A 20,036-nucleotide genomic window follows, 5' to 3' on the forward strand; every position below is an offset into this window, starting at 1 on the left:
GCCCCCAATGCTGAACAAACTGTTTTCCAGTCCTTGCAAGGAAATTTAATTCTTGCTGTTCAGGCCTTGCATAATAAAATAAAATGGTATAAATACAAATAAACTTATATAAATGTATACATGTGGATAAAAATATAAATTCAGAGATACATGAATTATCCTCCTCTAACCCTATGAAAATTCTAGCAAGTTTTTTGGTCTTTATTTTTTGTGTCTAATTAGATTTCTAAACTGTAGTTCATAGGAGTGTCTCTGGGAATTTTGTTATTGGTTTTATTGGGAACCATTATTGCCTAGAGATTGATTTCCTACTTCATATTTGTTTTGACAAATGACTTTCATGCCTTGAAATTTAAAAAACAAAAAAAAAACAACAACAAAAAAAACAAAAACAAGGAACAGCAAGGAATCATGAAGATGGCCTGGTCCAGCTGCCTTGAGAGGCATGTGTCATAGGTTTCTCAGGTTAGAGCTCAGGGGTCCTGGGCACTGTATACCTTCCAGTTCCTGAGAAACTGTTCCTGAGAAACTGAGGCACTGTCTCAGGCAGTGAAGTACCGCAACTACACCTCCCAACCCCGTATATCTCTACATTTCCTAGAAATCAGCAAAGTATATAAAAGTTTGGCTGAACAATTAATCTTAAATATTATTCCTGTGTACCCAAATAGCTTGCAAACATTATTGTATCTGGGCAACTACAATTGTATTCTTACTGAAAATCACTATTGTATTCAGTTTCTGGTTAGAATACAAAAAGTGTGATTGTTTTGGATAAATTTGCCTCCACCTCAGTCTTGCTGAGACCCCTCCAACCTGGTCTGGTTTTCATTCCCGTCAACCTTATCAGGAGATCCTGATAATTCAATCCTGGTATTTACAAACAGAACTTCTGCAACATAAATAAAAGTTACCCTAAAGCAAAACTGTGTGCATGTGGTATTAAACAAACAAACAAACAAACAAATAAATAAACAAACATGACAGGATCACAAGAACACATTCTCTGAAGGTTCATTTAGGTTCATTTATTAATATGCAAGCATGAAATGTGTATGGACTATGGGCTGATTTTGTGATGTCTGTTTTTCCATCTCACAATATGGGTTTGTGTGTTTGTTTGTTTTGTACTGTAAGATGTTCTCATTCAATAAGAGATACAGACTTTAGGGGGAACAGAATCTTCCACAAAATAGAATGCTTTTGGTTCTGTTGTGCCTGATGAAAAATAGAAATGGATGATCTACATTTAATTCAATGGAAGGTGCCTTAATTCGAGCACTGACTTCACTTCCAGTGCCAGCTGCAGCCTCTGTGCCTTCTTCATTTATTTCCAGAAAAGTCTTATGGAAAACATTGGACAAAAATAGGTTTCTCTCTGAAGACATGTTTGAGAAATCAGCTTTACTCTGGTTAAAAGCATCGGTCATCCCCATACCTCTCAGGGCAGACTTGAGGTCATAACTCTCCTCCATCTTGAACTTGGGGAGGTACAGCTGCACTTCATATGTATCCATCATGTCTGCACTGGTCCACTTATCCAGTTTCTCATAAGTGATGGCTCTCTCTAGCTGCAGGATCAGAACCCAGGAAGAGTTAGTAAATCACAGAAAAAATAGGCTATAAAGTAAAGTACCATCATTCCTCAGCCTAGGGCAGCAAAAAACACATTTGGAAGTCCACTGGTTAAGTGTTGAGAACTTGCTACTGTTCAACTACTGAGTCTCTGTTTTGCAGACAATAGGTCCTAGGAAATAGAAGAATTAGACTTCAGTTTGAAAGGGAAATACTTCTACCGCAGTATACAAGGTGTCAACAATATTAAAATATTCTTATATAATAAAGTACTTGCATTATATTTTTACACAAGCATATACTGTAGTGTAAGTTGTACGTTAAGACATGTATGAGTCTTCTTGTCAAAGTGATTAGATTAGAAGCTACTAACACATTAGTTAAGCATATTTCTGATTGAGTCAGTGAGAACACTTGTTTAGAAAATTAGATCATGAGAACTCTAACATAATAAACATGTTAATCTGTTGGTGAATTACTCTGCATAGACTATTGAGAGGTGACAGAACTGTGGAAGGTGGTACCTGGCTGGAGGAGGGAAGTATGACCTTGATGGCTGTATCTTCTAGTTACTGTTTCTTGCCCACTATGATGAAGCTACTCTGCCAGCATGGACTAAAATCAAGACCAAAATCAATATCTCCTCCCATAAGAGATATCTTCAAGAGTAAATTTAAGTGACATGGAGCACAAACTGCTCATTTTCTCAACATTGGAAGCAGTTCATTGAAAACAAAATCTCAGAGAAAATTAAAAGCCTTTATTTTATAATAACAATATTATAAATTTTGTCAAGAAAGACTGAAAAGGGGAAAAAAGAAAAACTCTAAATCTTATGAGTACATTTTTATTTTGGGCATAAGATACCTCAACTCCCCTTTATAATTTGAAAGTTTCAGAAATAATATATGATCATGTGCATAGGTCCATTTGTATATGTATATAGGTTTGACATTTTATTAATATTTTTGCACCAAAGCATATACTTTTGTTCATTTGAGAGATTTATAAACCCAAGTATTGCCTGTTAGTGGCATATTTGTGAATGTTATATATTACTAATGTTACAATATCTTGATCTCAGGATCCTGAATTCCTAAGAAGCAGCCTGCTATGACTGAAATGGTTATCATTCTACACAGATCTTACCATTAGTGTCCTCTCTAGTTTCACACGTTTTGAAGAACAATATAAAAATCTTTTCTGTATACTACCAGAGCTATGGAAACTTACCAACATTAACAGCGTGGTATATATGGAAAATCAGAGAATAGGCAAAGAAAGACAGGGTATCTATTGCAAGAGGCTAATGTTCCATTTAAGCATCTATTTGCTTAGGCGCAAAGTAGATCAAGCTTAATAGGATAAACTGAGATCGGGATGGTACAGGAAGACATTCTTTTCTCCTGATGATTGTTTATTTGATTAAAATAATGTTTTTTAAAAAGTTGTGTAACACACCATATGTATAATTATATAAGTACTCATATAGAAATACAAATAATTAAAAAGGTTAATTTGAAGGTAGAGAGATGCTCCAGTAGTTCAGCGTACTAGCTGCTCTCCTAAAGGATCCAGATTCTTATTCTAGCAACTTCATCGTGGCTTACAGCTGTCTATATATCTCCAGTTCCAAGACATCCACTGTGCTCTTTTAATCACCACAGACACTACACACACATAGTGTTTAGACACACACGCAGACCAAATACTCATACACACAAAATAATAAAGTAAACAAAATAAAAGAGATTCATTTAGATCTGAGAACTAGTTCTACCCTAGAAAGCCTGCTTGATACACAAGAGCCCTGTGCGATCTAAGACCCCAGAAAGGAAGTTAATCCTCCCCAAAAGTTTCTGTATATATTAATCTGAAGACGGTCTGCAAGTGACTTCCATCAATAGATGTAGTCCTGACCTCTGACACAAACAAGGGTTATTGAACATGAAAGCCTTTTATGTATTTAGTACAGTTTCCAGGTCCCCGTGAGTTATTCCTTCTGTAGTTAAACACCTAATTTCCACAAGCAGTTGCCATCCAAGTTACCCTTGCACCTCAACCACACAATCCAGACTGTTTCCAGAGCTTTCTGCCATACCATTGCCAGAACTAGAGTTCTTAATCTAATTACAAGGTGCTTGGTCCTGCTTAGCAATGAAGTATCAAGGTTCCAAAGGCTGTACATGGTCTAGATTACTAGACTACTTTCAGCTGCTGACACACCAAATGACACATTATGAAGAAATTGTCATCAATCTATAATAAAATGATATAAAATTTAAAAATCATGTGACTGTATTTATTTGACCTATCTATTCTTATGCCTCATTCTTAAAATCTAAATATTGTTTACAAACAGAACCATGAGAATAATAGCATTGTAGTTTGTTTAATATAATAAAAAGTTAGCTCCCAACCCCATGAGGGACAAACATCCCGTTGGTGGTATTGTTCTTATATGAGTTAGGGCAGAGTAGATGTCAAGTCCTTTGGTTTTCCTAGCTTGATGCTTGGTTGATGACCAAAGCTGTCTTATGCCTCGGACTCATAAAAGTCAAATTAAATCCAGTTAGCACAGTGTGGGAGGAGGAAGACAGACAGAGACCTGCAGATTTCCATACCACCCACAGACCTGCCCTCCAGCACAAGGCATAGGCAGGCCAGAGGCACAGCTTGTCACCACACCTCCTACATAGATGAAGAATGTCACCCAAGGGCCTGCCAACAGATGGCACCATCCCTTGCCAGCATCACCAGTAGCACCACTCAGGAGAGCAGGCTCTGAACCTCACCTAGGCAGCACAGTGGAACAGAAAAACCAAGAGGAGTCTGAGTGACGGGCCAAAATTAATGATGTCACACATGCCAGAGTTCTTGACCAAGACCAGTGACTCATTGCAATGAACATTTGCAAGTGAATATATGTGGACAGAGGGATATACGGTGGGACACACTGTGACTCACTGAAACTTCCACAATTTTTTCTCTCTTCTGTTTTCTTTTTGTTTGTGTTTTGTTTTGTCATGCATGTGGGGAGGCGTTGGGTGTGTGTGGTGTGTTTTATTTGGGGGGAAGGTTGCAAAGACAGATATGAGGGGACAGAGAAATGAGTAGAACTGTGGTGCATTATATAAAACTCACAAAGAATCAATAAAGATGTTTTTAAAAAGTTAACAATTCTAATTAAAAGTTAATCTTGAAATAGGTAGTTTCTACTAATCTGAGAAGAGCCAAGGAAACTCAATGTGTGATCACGATTCGAAATAAAAGCCTCCATATCTGTGTACATGTGGCTATATGTGTGCCCACCTGTGCTACAGGCATCTATAGTTACCTAACCTTTCTAAAAATAAGTAGTAATATTAATTTTTATAGAATTTCATAAAGTATGAGCAATCTTAGAAGACAAAGTAGCCAAGACTCAAAGGATCAGGCCCAAAGGATGCCTTCCCATGTAGAAATTTAACATCAAGAAGGACAAGTCCTCATGTTTTTCTCTCTAAAGCATAATTGCAAACACAGAATTTATTTTATATCAGACAGACTAATGTATCTACCTGTTCCAGGCCATCTATTTCTTCTGGCAGCAGTAGAAGCAAGCTGAGTTCACGGTTCTGATAGTTGAGTTGAAGGCCTATGGTTTGCAGCTCTTCAATGTGGAAGACTTGAAGACTCTGTTTCATTGACATCATTTGCACTGGTTTGCTTGTGGTCTGTAAAATGGAGCAATAAAGTCACAGATTCTTCATCTGGACACCACTGGTTTCCCTTCATCTTGCACTTTAGCAAAACTAGCTATCTTCCAATAAACACTAAAGTATTTCCCAAGGTAGCCTCCGGAAATTTCTACTAACTACGTCAGTGGAAGTAAAACAAAAGAGCTCTTGTCTCAAACATCTACTAGGCAATGTGTTTATGTCACAGTAAGTGGAGTCTACTAAAAGGAGCTTAAAAGGAGCAATGTGGGAAAACCAAAAAAGTGCTAATGACCCCCAGAAACTATGGGTCATTTTACGCACAAACATTCGAGAATCCTAGGAAGTATTGTCAGTATTAATTGTAAAAAAAACTGAATTGCATTAAAAAATGAAAAGCAAGCGATAGATTAGGAAGACATACTTGTAAAATATTGTCAGACAAATGACGTCTGTTATGCGTACAAATACAGAGACCAGAAGAGGCATCAGATCCCCCAAAGTTGGAGTTACTAATAGTTTTGAGTTTCTCTATGTGGGTGTTAGGAATCCAAACCTAGCAAGAGCTCTTAACTGCTAAGTATTTCTCCAGACCCATATGAAGTATTTTCAACAAAATCAACAGCAAATGACGCCACAACAAAACTTTCTGTCATAGATATATTATTGTCAAATTATATGTGGCGCTGACGTTAATCAGAAGACTTCATCCATAAGCCTTGTAACCAGGCCATTGATTGGGACAAAGTGATGGTTCCCAGGGTGTACAGACAATGACACCAACTAGAGTTGTCTTCGGATCTCACTGTTAAAACCAATAGCTACGTCAGCTAGCTTTGAGGTGCTATAAGGTTCTCTCTCTAGGAATTAAAGCTTGGGCTTATCACCATGTTTCCAAAAGTAGAAGAGATACTGTGGAGAGCTATGTTTGACCATTGTGACTTGGGAAAAAACAAACAAACAAACAAACAATAAACCTAGATTTCAGCCAGAGAGAAAAATGATAGAAGACGTTCAGTGAGGGGAAACGAAACAAAAATCCTGACATTTTGTTTTGGCCACCTTCTAGCCTGCAGTGCTTTGGGTCATAAATCTGAAAGGACATGTGTTTCTATTGTCATATCTCGGTTGCCAGCTGGTGATGCTGCATGGATGCTGGGAGCTGTAGGAGTTGGCACTTAGGAAGTTGGATCACTGGAATATTGACTCTAGTCTGTCGGTCTGTCTGTCTCCCCCCAACCCCCCTTGTAGTTTGAATATGCTTGGCTCATGGAAAGTGTTACTGTTAGGAGGTGTGGCCTTGTTGGAAGTATGTCACTGTGTCGACAGGCTTTGAGGACCGCTAGTGCGCAAGTTCCACCCAGCAAGGAAGAGACCCTCCTCCTGGCTGCAGCCTCTCTCCTTGTTGCCTTCAGATCAAGATGTAGTGCTCTCAGCAACTCCATCACCATGTCTGGCTGCATGCTGCCGAGCTTCCTGCCATGTTAATGGACTGAACCTCTGAAACTATAAGGAAATAGTGAAATGTTGTCCTTTATTATAAGAGTTGCCTTGGTCATGGTGTCTCTTTTATAGTGATGGGAACCCAAACTAAGACACTCTTCTCTCTCTCTCTCTCTCTCTCTCTCTCTCTCTCTCTCTCTCTCTCTCTCTCTCTCTCTTCCTCCCTCTCTCCCTCTGTCTATGTCTCCCTACCTCATCCCTACCATAAAGTCAGGAACATTGCTTTGTGATTGACTTTCTGTATTAATGTTTTACTGGGACAGGTCACCGTGGACTAAAGTTCTAAAATCATGAGCTGCCATCTTTCCTTCTTTTCAAGTTGTTTACCTGAGGGATTTTGTCTTGTTGATGGCAAGCTGAGAGCCCTTGGAACCTCTTAGATAGCTCTCTAACTTTGTATCAACACACCCTCCCCCTCGCACACACACACTTTGCTAAAATGATATTACTAGAAACAGTAGAATTTATAGTGCAGTAATGTTTGGTTCTGGAAATTTAACTCAGACATACCTTTACTTCTTTAGGTACCTCTATTTCTCAACTGGGAAATAAATATAAAACCCACCCCACCCAGCTCCCACATGCTCAGCATCGTGAACAGATAAATGATGCAAATAACCTGTATTCAGAGAAAAACAAGGACATAGCAAGTTTTAGGTCAAGGGGAACAGAGAGCTCTGACCACAGCCTTTCCTTCCTCAATTAGGGTTAGGATACAGAAAGATATTAGAAAAGAGAGTAGATTTAACATAGAGTATGTTGTTTTTGCAAAGTCACGTGAAAATTCAAAGTGCTCTTTAGCCAACTCGTACCTTGTTTATTCTGAAAGGCCTTTCAGTGGTGTTTTCCACTGAGAACTGATGCTCCCAGGTTCCTTTAAAATAAAGGGCATTCACCAGAACCATCTTAGTCTTGCTGCCTACTGAGTCATCTGAGAGGAGATTTGGAATTTTACCTACAAGAGCAGGACAGATCCTAAATTGGCTATTGGAATATGTATGATTAATTAGGTTTACTTTAGATTAGATTAATTAGATAACCAGATTTTAATTTTTTCTGGAAACAAAACATTTTTCTTTCTAAATTGTCTTTTTAGATATCCCAGGAATAGAACAAGTTATTATTAAGTAGTATGAAGTTGTAAATTGTTAATCCATTCTGAACTTCCATAGGCTTCTTGCTACTGCCCACCAACATGCTCTGGATTCCTAAATGAAACACACACACACACACACACACACACAGCCTTTTGTTTAATAAGCCCTAAGCAGCTCAAACGCTAGGCTACTTTTGCTACCCCAGACCCAATCCAGGAAGTGCCCCCAAGGCCTCTTCCGGACTCACTTGGCTTTCTCTCTTGCTCCCTCTGTTTCTCATCATGGCTATTCTAAAAACTCCTTTTCTCTCCCACTCCCTTGCCCAGGATATCTAAAATCCTGTCTCTTTGCCCAACCATTGGCAGCAGGCAACTTTATTTCACCAATCAAGGCAAACAGGGGTTAGGGATTCTCAGTATCTTTCATGTTGGTTCTTATGTAATTTTGGGAGCCAAACTAACATAAACAGCATTAGAACCAATCCGCAACAGTAGCACACTTTTTCTCAATAGCTATGAAGAATTGCCGGATAAAAAATATTCTAACTTCTGTGGGACTAGTCGTTTTACAGCCACAGTAAACAGATACATGGCAGTATCCATAGGCTTCGAGGGTTACTATCACTTAGCCTTTTCCTCAAAATGCTAACTCATGAATCAGAGCAAGAATATGCATATTATATATATGGTTACATAGTAGGGAGACCTAAAGTTATTTGCAGATAATATGGGTAACAAGGGAAATAAAATGTAAACTTCCTATAAATGTTGAATTACAGTATTTCCTGCACAATATACTTTTCTCCTAGCAATAGATGGCAGGGAAGGTATAGTTGCCTCTGCATGATATTTCACATTTATAAAATTGCTGATGACAAATACTGATTCAGTTAGCTAGCTTATTTGTTTGCTTGTATGTTTGACAAAAAAGCCCTTTGACGAAGCCCAAGGCTGGGGTAGAGAACTCAACACACAGCCTAGGCAGGCTCTAGACTCATTATCTCTCTAACTCTCCCAAGTGGGAAGAGTTTACAAGCCCAGCTTACTACATTATTATTAAACCATAGAAACTGATGTCTGCCAAGGAATCAAAACAGAAAGTTAGCTTCAACAAAATGCACTAAACAGACTGCATTCAACATCATCAGTTGTTCTAATTAAAACATCGGTGCACAGCCTCCCCCTATAACCTCCAAACTGCCCCCTCCCCATCAGAAATCAAGACGGGTTCTCAAGCTAAACCTAGTTGCAATTTCCTTGTGTGTGTGTGTGTGTTTTTTTTTTTTTCTGAACAGTCAGTTCATTCTTTATTCATTGTTTTTTGTTGACTTGGACTGTTGGGGGAAAAATGCCCTTTGTTGTACAGAATGCCCTCCAATTCTCAATTTGAGATTATCTGATTGCTCCTCAAGATAATATTAAGAATTTTCATTTTTGTCAGGAAATCACTGAATGTCAAATTTTCCACTCCTGCCAAAATGTTTACATTCTAACTCCCAGGATATTATGTGACTTTATTTGGAAAGCAATTTCTGCAGATTTGATCAAGTTAAGATCATGTCATACTGAGATAGAGTAAACCCCAGCCTAGTGACTCCTGCCCTCATAGGAAGAAGGAAATTTAGACACACAGACATTGAGAAGGCTATTCTGATTCCATGACACACTTCAAATTGGCAATTAAGGAGACTAGGCCTATGAACCTGGCAAGTCCAGGCAAGCCCAGGCAAGACAATTAATAATAGAAAAAGAACAAGATTCCAGCCTTCATTCCCCCATAATGGTTCTGGAACTCCTAGAGATGGAGTAAAATAAAGCCCATCTACCCGGAATTCCAATGTGCTTTAAATTGAACCTGAGACCTCACTTGGTTGTCCCTCTATCTTTGTAATTGAAGACCCCAGCATGATGGACCTTTGAAAAATAAAACACTCTGTTTATATATTCATGGAAGTTTGAATTCAGAGTTTTACACAGGACTTACTGAGAAGGCTACCAGTCTAAAACTTAGAAGTATAAATAGAAGTAAAAGTTCTGAATATTTAATACGTGTCCCACAGTTCCACTAAGGAAATATATAGACATGAATGGCACAATTTCATACAAATAAGTTGAAACTTAGAGCAAGCTGTTATCTGTGCTCTGGGCAACAGCTTACCCTCGGTCTGGCATTGAACCCAGGAGTTGATGTCTTTCCTGATCTGTCCAGAAGCCTCAGCAAAATTAACAGACTGTGGTTCTGCCCCAAAGTATGTTTTCATGTCCTCCAAATATTTCTGAAAGATACAGGTAAAGCCTCAAATTGAGAAATTAATTTTGTATACGCTATTTTAAACAAAAATCAATAAGGAGAACAACTGCAGGCTCGCACCCCACCTATATCATCTCTATTTCTTCATCCCTGGTATGGGTCAAAATGAAAATTTAGTTCCCTTCAAAACGAACTAGCCATACAGAACTACAGGCACAGAAGGAAAATCTGCCTACCCATGGTCCTGGAGCTTTGGTACCTGCTTCTTGACTACTTTGTAAATATATATATATATATATATATATATATATATATATATATATATATATGCACTTATTCCTTTCTTCTCCTCCTTCCAAGTCTTCCCATATACTTCTTGCTCTCTTTTAAACTTATGGCCTGTAGTTTTTATTAATGGTTTATATATATATATATACTTAAATGTATAAACACATCTTGCTCAGTCTATATAAGGTTACTTGCATGTATGTTTGGTTTGGTTTTTGTTTTCCTCACGTGAGGAACTGAAAGCAGAATGAAAAGAGGAGACTATAAGTCACAAGAGTCACCCAGTTGCCAAAGGATATTCAGAGCTGGGCGTGTTTTCTGCAGGATGCATGAGAGCACATTGAGGACTCTGGGTCTGCAAGTTGACTGAGGTGGTCTACAAACCCCTAGGAACTTAGAGCAGCCTGAAACAAATTACATTCTTCCAGAAAATTGATCTGGAAGTGAGGTCAAAAGCCTCACCAGTGGTTTTGAGGGAGTGAGCCTGGCCTCTCTTCCTTTGGAGCTTTTATGTTGCACCCTATGATTCTCATCTCAGCTGGAAGTAACTGAGGTTGCAGTTGCTGCAGCATCTGCCCTGAGAACGTGGTTTCTTTTCCCCAGGAGGTGCATTGTTAGTCCTTTAGTTTATTTACTTCTTAGAGGACTTCTAAGAAGTACTAGAGGTCATCCTATCTCTCCCAAAGGCTGTGAGATCCACATTGAAATTTATAATACAGCAAAACAGAAACAGCCCCATTATATGAGGCACTACTCCCTGTTAATTCACCCATGGACTCAGAAAAAGATGGACAAATGCCTGTATCCCCTTTGTTTTGAGTGTTACTGAGTAACTTTCTTGATTATGAGTCAAGTAGGAGTTGAAAAGCCACAGGGTAATGAGAATGTCTTTAAGGCTATATATGGATGGTTTTGTAGATTCAGGATTAACACAGCCCAAGGCTCTGAATTCCCAAGAGCTCACTGATGTGGGCAGTCATAAGATGCTTGGAACTGCAGGATACCTACTTTCCATCCATCCTACCTACCTAACTCCCTTGCTGTTTAACCCTTACATGCTTGATTCCACTACCCTTCTTGATTTTTTTCAAGGAGTGTGATGCACAAAGTTAAAATACAAAAATGACTGACTGTTCTCTGAGGGGCTCTTGAATCTTAATAAGACAGGGACACCGATGTTTCCATTGGTTGGATGTCAACCATTATCATTTCCATGTTGACAAAATCTCTAAAATTCTGATAGGAGGTACATTCCTCTATTTTCATCTCAAATTCAGCTTTGTTTCCAGGGACAGCTTCTAGCCACAGACCTGGGATGGACACGATCTTTGGCTCTGTCAGATCTACCCTACTATTACATGACTATATGCTTTCTGACTCAAAGTTTTCTTGTGAAACACATTAACTTAAAGTACCCATGTCTGTGAGGTTATAAGCCAGTCCTGTGTCAGACCCACTATAGTTTTCTTTAGAACTAAGTATTCACCGGCTACTGTAAAATGGTTGCTTACCAAAAAAATACTGGTGACACTGAGATTTTCCTGGGGACCCTAGAGAAATGTGTATTTTCTTGTTGGTTCATGACTGCCTCTTTTCCCCCATTAATGAACAAAGTTCATTTGCACTCACATTATGAAATGGATATGTTTTCTCCCCATATATCCTATTAGCTGTTTTAAGTATGTAAGAATTTCCAGGCTTGAGGATTTCTGCAGCAAGGGTCTGGAAAGCAGACTGTATTTCTTCAACCTCGCCTGAGTTAAATTCCTTTAAAAGAGAAGGGATTAGAAAAAAATGTTGAACAAAACCCAAATAATACATGATCACCCTGGAGTAAAATGGAATCATTTAATGCCTAACAAGCAATAGGTGAAAACAGTTTACTTAAAATAGATAAAATTATTTTGTTCTATATGATTGACATAAGATTTTAATGAAAAAAAACCTTTCATTCATAGCTTATAAGGGCAGACAAGGACTTTGAAAGTAAAACAAAACCTTGAAAGGGATGAAAAGGGAGATAAGAAACACAACTTTTACAAAGCATAGGCACGCTGGATTCTGAAATACATTCTGCTATATTTAACGTTTCCAATAAAAGTTCTAAGAAGTGGATTACTTGAACTGACCACAAAATACATCTGTTAAAAATAACCCCTTCACAACTGACAAATGGATACAAAATATGTAAATACCATTTTCCTTTTCTTTTCACTATCAGGACCAGATTTGAAGTCTTGGACAGTGCTAAATTGAAGTACCTGTAATTTCAATAAAAAAGCAAGTGAATATACTTGACAGAGAAGCACGCATATTAAATGACATATTTGTAAATACGAATCAGTAATTCTTACAACCATAGAACACATAAATAGGTGGGAGTGGGTGGATGGGGGCACATCCTCATAGAATCAGGAGGAGAAGGGATAGGATAGGAGGTTTCGGGGTGGAGGAAATAGAGAAAGGGGATAACGTCTGAAATGTAAATAAAATATCCAAGAAAAAAAAGAGAGAGAAAGCCAAAAAAAAAAACCCAAAAACAACACAAAACAAAAAAAAAAAAAAAAAACAAAATCAAAAAAACCTCCACTTTAAGCTGCTCGTGGCATCATTGTGGCAATGTTAAAAATATCCTGAGGTAAAATTCTCTGGTTTTCCATCTGTTGCTCAATGACATTTTGAAAAGAAAGATAAGTGTCAAAATAGAAAATCCATTAAGGTCAACACATAAATGCAGAGAAAAAATGCACTCTACCTGTGGGACGATACTCATGTGTGAAGGAAGTAAATCCTGCATTTTGTGGTGACAAGGTTAGAACTAGGACCCCACAAATGGAAACTTCAAATGTTTAGTCCATAGAAATTTAGAAGTGGTGTGGCTTGTGACATGTAATATCTCATCTCTAATTCATATAACTAGGCACTGACCCTAATTTCCACGATCTGTATTCCCCAACATTAGGGTGCACAATGGAACAATGTTTGAATCTTTCTCTTGGCTTTTTTGTAATCTGCTTCCTTTTAAAACCCAGGCCACAGATACTAGTTTTTCTTCCTCAAGACGAATCACAGAAACTGAAAATATAGCCTTCCTCCATTTTTCTGTCTTTATCGATGCCATCAAGATACCTTATGAACTCTTTTGTTTGATAGAAGTTGTTAGGAAAGAACCACTTGTTTCAGAGCTACAGAAAGAATATTGCAGAAAGGAATGAAGGAAATTTGGAGGAGCCAGCCTTGCTGGGTTTTCTTGGTGTCACTATGTTAGCAGCGGATCACGCTCTTGCTCAGTTATCTTGCATCTTTCAAAAGCACAATGAAGTCTCCCTAAAATGTCAGATGACAGGGTTCAGAAAGTAGGTGAACATCCAGAGAGTCCCAGTGGTTTGTGCCCTAGGAAAGATCACAGAAGCTGTCAGCTCTGTCCTCCAGTATTACCCTACCCATTTCTTCATGTGCATTCTTTGTAGTTATCTTTATGATGAGCCAATAGATAAGCGTCTGCCAGAGTTTTGTGAGCCACATTGGAAGATTAATTGAGATTAGTGAAAGTGTTGTGGGAACTTTGTTTTATAGGTTTGGTCAGAAGCACAGGTAAAACAGCTACGACTGTGCCTGAAATAGAGAAGAAACAACCTTGGGGACCCAGCTTCCAGCTGTACAATCTAATGATCTTTGTGTGTACAAAGTACCAGAGTTTAGTGAATATGTTTACACCCTGTGTAGAAAACTTCTAGACATCTATTGTAAAAAAGTAATGCATGCTCTAATAACAAGTTGACATGTACACACATAACCTTCATGTTTATGCCAGCATTTCAGTTGGAAGCTCTCAGGAAGGATGTGGTTCTTCTGCTTCCCCTCAAGTATGCCACAGTGTAACATCCTGGACCCAGACTGCAATACCAGTAAGTCTATCCTACCACAAGATGTATTAACTCATAGCAACAGAGTAAGGGCTACCTCTCCTAGGGTAATCAGGTGCAACTCACTGCAACTGAAGTCAGTAATAGTTACAGCAGGGACAATCTTTACTCAGACATATGTTTCATATGAATGGACTCAAAATGGAATGCACCTAAGAACATATCTATGGGTAAGCCGTATATACCAATTAACAGTCATTATTTAGTTGTATTTATTCACATACCTCATTATACATGAACATACACATAGCTATTTTGCCATGCTTCTCTCTCTCTCTCTCTCTCTCTCTCTCTCTCTCTGTGTGTGTGTGTGTGTGTGTGTGTGTGTGTGTGTGTGTGTGTGTGTAGTACAATGCACTTTGGGGAAGCTTATAACAAACAAATTTTATAAATAATTTTATAAAATAGCATCTTCATGTTTTAGTACAGTATCTGAACTCTTTATATTCAAACAGGCAACTGGTTTAAATAAAGATGTGACCAAACAAAACATGGAAACAGAATTCTGTTGTTGTTTTGTTCAAGATAAGGTGCTACCTTGTATTTCTGGGCTGGTATAGACTTCACTGTGTTCTGCAGGCTGGTTTCATGACTATCCTCCTGTTGGGATATCTCAAAGGCTGGGATTGCAGGAGTGCGCCACTACCTACAGCTAGACTTCTTGAATTTTCTCTATCAGAAGGATGCTGAATGTTCTACTACTTAAAGTTAAAATAATTTTTGAAAACAGGTTTATCATCAAGATAAAACTGGTTGGTGCTAAACTAAAATATCTGACCTCATCATTTAGCTTTTTTTCCTGGAGATGACATGTCCTTAAAGAATTTTTCAAAGACCAGCTTCCTTACTGTTGTTGTGACAGGATTATCACCGTGTAGTTCTAAGTTGCTATTTAGATCTAGAGCTTGCTATTTAGACCAGGTTTGCCTTGAACTTACAGAGATCTGCCCCAACAATTTCAAATGGATTTCTCTGGACTTCATTTTATGGTACAACATTTTATATGTGTTTTGAGAGATATTGTTGTAAAATGTAGGCGACTAGATTTTCAGAACCCAACTGAAATTAAACAAACAATCTAACTAAAAACAAAACAAAACAAAAATACCATTTAACTTTTATACACTGGGGAATGACGGGTTTTTCCACTCACCTGGGACATCTGGGCTGCAGTAGAACCTTTGGTACCCAAATACACCATAGCCAAAGAAGTTGAGATTCCCCAGGGGGAGAAGAAAATGTTTCTACCCTCAGCAGACTCAGCCAGCCTTTTGCTAAACTCCAGAGCAAACTGGTTGATGGATACTACTAACGAGGCCATTGGGCAAACCTATAAAGATGATAAGACAGAGAACATATAAATGTTAAATCTTTTCTGTTTAATTTATTCTTGTAAAAGTATCTGGCCAGAGATTCAGCTATATGTACAATTGTTCATAAGAACTGAGTTGATTTTAACAAAATTCTAATCCACCCACCACTATTGTTTTATATGTTCTAAACTAAAAACAAAGAACATAAGAGGCTTACCTCAAAGTTTCCTGCTATGTACCGCAGAGAACAGCTAGATTCTGAGCAGGTGACAGACAAGTGCCATGCCTTAGTTTCTCCATTCTGTGGACATTTATTACCCTTTTGCCTCTGCATAGCCTTCCCAAGCTCCTTGGAAATATTTTCTCCATATATTGCCTTCTATACCTAGCAGCATACAGTTCAGCACTTTACCCCACATACTTGTTTATACTTTTTAATTACCTACATATAGTCTATACTGTTTGGGGCCCATTATGTATTATTTCCTTTAAGTTAATATTATGCAAAATTAAGTTGAAAATTCTTGTAAGAAACTGAGTAATTTCTGTCTTTTTTATTCACTTTTCTTTAACAAGAGAACTCAGAATTTACCATTTTGCTGCATTATAGTCATCTTCTAAATTTCACCTTTAATTACTGTGGAATTTTAATTTAAAATAACTTAATGTTTGTTGTTCTGTGGTCAAATAATTTTCAAATTTATTAAATGACCGATGCTGAATTGATGAATACCAAGGCCTGGGACCTTCTGTAGGTACTCGTGTTGTGAGGAGCTGAGTTTTGTCCCAACATCTCATTTCTTACTAAGAAACCCATAATAAAGGCTTCAGGAAAGTCAAAAGTTCTGTGGTCAAAACTGGAATTAAGACGAGGTGTGCACAAATTGGTGACAACATTATTTTACAGTGATTCTATTGAAGTTCTTCCGGCCATTAAGTTACACCTGACCACACAGCTTTCAAGACGCCGGGTCACACCCAAAGTGTGGTTTGTACCTATGGTGAAATCTCCTGCAGAGCCCAGGTGAATGTTCTTTGAAAAAATAAAAGCCCTTCCTGTTGTAAGGTTACTCTACACTTTCATAAAGGCTTGGAAATTCGCTAGTGCTCCGCTCCATGGGATACCATCTCATAAGAAACTCTACTTCCTTCAAGGGCACATTCATTCATCTCACACTTTGATTATACAATCTATATTGGTAAAATCTGGGAGGTATAGTCAGAGGAAAAGTGTTCGGCTCTGTGGCCAACCTGCAAGGGCAGGGAGTAAGTAACATCTTAGGGCCCGGGAATTTTATATCTCAACATGTAGATTATGCTAAATATGGAATTTATTTATGCACACTAAGTTCTTGAAAATCTAATATTTCTCTAACACAAGAAATATCCTCTTGCAAATAGTTAATATTCTCTTATCTTCAGTCTTATTAACATCAGCAGTAATGTATAAAGTATAGCCTAGAACATACAAACAAGAAACCTGACAATGTCCACTTTTAAAAACAACTGTAAGGAACTATTAAACCATCACCAAACCCAACAGTCAGAAATAATTCCTGAAAGTTACAGAATTCTAAGATGAGATTTTATTGGAAATAATTTAGATAATAAATATTGAGTAATCAGAAGCTTACTGTGTCATAGTCTCTTTCTGTCTGTATCTGTGTTTATGATTGTGTCTGTGTCTGTCTGTCTTTCTCTCCCCATATATGTATGTGTATGTGTTATACATACATGTGTGTGTGTTTATGTGTGGGTACACATACATGTAGTATCATAGGACAATCTTCAGTTGTTTCTATAAGATGCCCACTATTCTTTTTAAGACAAAGTGTGTCAGTGAGCTGAGATTATGCAGTAAGGAAGGCTGGCTGACTACCAAGTCTCAAGGATCTACTTGTCTGTCCCTCCTTAGCATTGCGATCATAAATGGGAATTTCCATGCCTACCATCTTACATGAGTTCTGGGGATCAACCTCAGATCTTTATGCTTATAATGCAATTGCCTTATTGGTTTAACTATCTGTCCATCCCCTACTGTATCATTTACAAAATGAATTGCTATTTTGAAAATTTTAGAAGTACAAACTGAATATATAGACTATATATTATCTACAATAGTAGCTATACACACTGAAAAGGACATTAAGAAACTAAAAACATGATCATAAAATCTACTGTTATAAAGAAGCACACCTCTAGCATGACAGCTTGAGCAGAAGCTTAGAGCCACTATAATCTAACACTCCCATTTAATCTCCTAAAAGCTCAGGACCAGAGAAGTTAGATGGGCTGACTAAGGATGCATAGCTAGTGAACAGTAAGAAGTGCAGCCCTGTTCTCTTTACTGTGAATACAAATCTCATGGTCAATGTAGCTAATGGTCTATAGGATTCTGATGATAAGAGCAAGATTGAGTAATATAGGATCAACAAAAGAAGTTTAAAAGACCAATGAGGAAGAAGTAGAGGATGTGACAAGAGGGGAAGAGCCCTGTTCTTTGCCCCATGAAAAATACTTAAGATCTCTTGCTCGTTCTCTTTGATGACAGTTCTGAATCTTACATTAGGAAGCTGATCGGAACAGAATATGACAATGTCATGGTCTCCCAGCAACTCTTTACTTGCCAGAACCCTTTTCTGAGGGAGTTGTTATCCTGGAGTGGTTCTGAAGAGTAAGGTATGCTCAGAGACTCATGTGTCCCACAGCAGAGAAAGGAGCTAAAGGCTCATGCCGTGCTGACAGGCAGGAAAACGGGTTATAGAGAGGGCACGGCCAAACCATTAGTTCCATGTATCAAAGTTGCACTGTCAAGCCACCCTATATGAAGGAATAGAAGGGGTGGGATTCAATTATTTTAAGGATGCTTTATTTCCCTCTGTTAAATTGGCAGATACAAGTCAGTAGCTGGCAAATGCAGACATGACTGGAGGACAGAAGTCCACTCATCTTTCTCACAACTCCAAGTAGAACACTCAAAGCTTCCTTGAAATTAATGATACCTTCCTCTTAGTCTATCAAACTTTAAACCAGTTCAATGTTAAATATTTGACCAGTTCAGAAAAAATGCTAAAAGAATGGAACCTCACCTATTATCCTGAGTTTCGAGAAGAGGTCTTGGTAATTTGCTAGGCACTACAATAACAAAAATTTAAACAATTTTTTAATTAAAGAAATATTTACAATACCTTATTTCCCTCTCCTGGAGCAAACTTGACAAATTGTGCCTTTAGTAAAAGACTGTGGCTCAAATGTTAGGTAACTTTTAACTGAAGAAACTTTAAAAAAAAAAAATCGTAACCCCTCCTTCTTCTGAGCCCCACCCTCGATTCACTTTCACAAGCCAGAACACTCTTCCTTTTTCAGGCTTAGCTTGACCAAAACTTCAAATAACTCAGAGAGGTAGATAGCTGAGCTCTTGCCTGAATTATTAATCACCAACATTTTCCATGCAGGACTGCATGCAGAGACGTGAATTCTGACAAATTGTAACTCATACATTCCAAGCTAAATCCCTTGGGTAAGTTGCCAACTAACCGCAATTAATATGGATTCCACTGGTATGTTCCTAAGAAAAAAAATAATAAAAGGACAGTTTCAAGTGAAATAATAAAGTGGCATAAAATGAAAAACATTACCAGTGCATAATCTGCTCCTCATCTGCTAAGATACCCTTTAAAATGTTCTATGAGAAACACACAAGCCTAGTTCTGCTCTTTTGTCCAACACTAGAACAGAACCCAGGGTGTGGCTTGGATCAGGGTCAATTGCTGTATCAACAGGAACAAGACTTCAGTTACTGTTTTGGATACCTTTGTTATGCGAGACATTGCTCACCGTTTTCTGCTTTCCTTGCTTTTCCCCATTAGTCTTCACGTGGCCACTCTTTTTTATCGCACAGGAAAAAGCAAGAGAGCACCAGTGCCACTTTCTGGCTCGTGGAAGAGTGGTAATGAGAGTGAAGAGAGTTATGAGAATACCAAAAACAGCCCAGAGAACTGAAGGCCCTTTCCATACAGTGATGGCTCCACTTTCCACATGCATATACAGCACTTCTGCTCAACTGAAGACCACTATGGAGGCCACAGTGGAGAGTCGCTCTGATAGCACAAGTGAACAAAACTTGTGGTAGGAAATTTGATGTGCCTACTGAGCCTGTAAAGAGCAGATACCATTATCCATTTCCAGCTGTATTTTTAGCTGAATGCATCGTACAGAGGCTCCAGATAGACAGACCACTGCCTTTGACTGACAGCAGCTCAGCAGGCTAACTAGGGCTGCATCCCTGCTCAGCCAGAAAGCTTGTTCTAATAGTTTGTGCTGCTTATGTTGATATCTAGATATATAAACACATTTATATCTTGATTCCGCTGAATGAACCAATTT

The 20,036-nt window shown here is 38.2% G+C and overlaps 1 protein-coding gene across 5 annotated transcripts; it reads right to left on the reverse strand.

Moving 5' to 3' along the window:
- Positions 1 to 1,013: 1,013 nt before the first annotated feature.
- Positions 1,014 to 19,353, reverse strand: LOC117716273 (serpin B10). 5 transcript variants are annotated; one of them, XM_034513284.2, is made up of 9 exons: positions 18,839 to 18,936; positions 15,868 to 16,035; positions 15,491 to 15,667; positions 12,607 to 12,672; positions 12,041 to 12,178; positions 10,031 to 10,148; positions 7,589 to 7,731; positions 5,136 to 5,291; positions 1,014 to 1,571 (listed from the first exon to the last, which is right to left on the reverse strand). In XM_034513284.2, the coding sequence occupies exons 2-9, from the start codon at positions 15,982 to 15,984 to the stop codon at positions 1,167 to 1,169; spliced, it is 1,320 nt and encodes a 439-aa protein (XP_034369175.1). In that variant the 5' UTR covers positions 15,985 to 16,035; positions 18,839 to 18,936; the 3' UTR covers positions 1,014 to 1,166. The 5 variants fall into 5 exon arrangements, with proteins under 5 accessions (XP_034369175.1, XP_076797793.1, XP_076797794.1 ...); XM_076941678.1 differs by lacking the exon at positions 18,839 to 18,936 and adding an exon at positions 18,740 to 18,814; XM_076941679.1 differs by lacking the exons at positions 15,868 to 16,035; positions 18,839 to 18,936 and adding an exon at positions 19,289 to 19,353.
- Positions 19,354 to 20,036: the final 683 nt, after the last annotated feature.

This window comes from Arvicanthis niloticus, chromosome 10 (genome assembly GCF_011762505.2).
Source record: "Arvicanthis niloticus isolate mArvNil1 chromosome 10, mArvNil1.pat.X, whole genome shotgun sequence".
In the NCBI taxonomy this organism is placed as follows: domain Eukaryota; kingdom Metazoa; phylum Chordata; class Mammalia; order Rodentia; family Muridae; genus Arvicanthis; species Arvicanthis niloticus.

Bases quoted from the DNA above. Each gene is read 5' to 3' on its own strand.
- LOC117716273 (XM_034513284.2), bottom strand. From the start codon at position 15,984: ATGCAGAGGCAAAAGGGTAATAAATGTCCACAGAATGGAGAAACTAAG. The intron at 12,179-12,606 runs GTATTTACATAT...TCTCTTTTAAAG, and splicing joins GTGAAAAGAAAAGGAAAATG to GAATTTAACTCAGGCGAGGT. The intron at 10,149-12,040 runs GTGAGTGCAAAT...TGTATCTTTCAG, and splicing joins AAACATATCCATTTCATAAT to AAATATTTGGAGGACATGAA.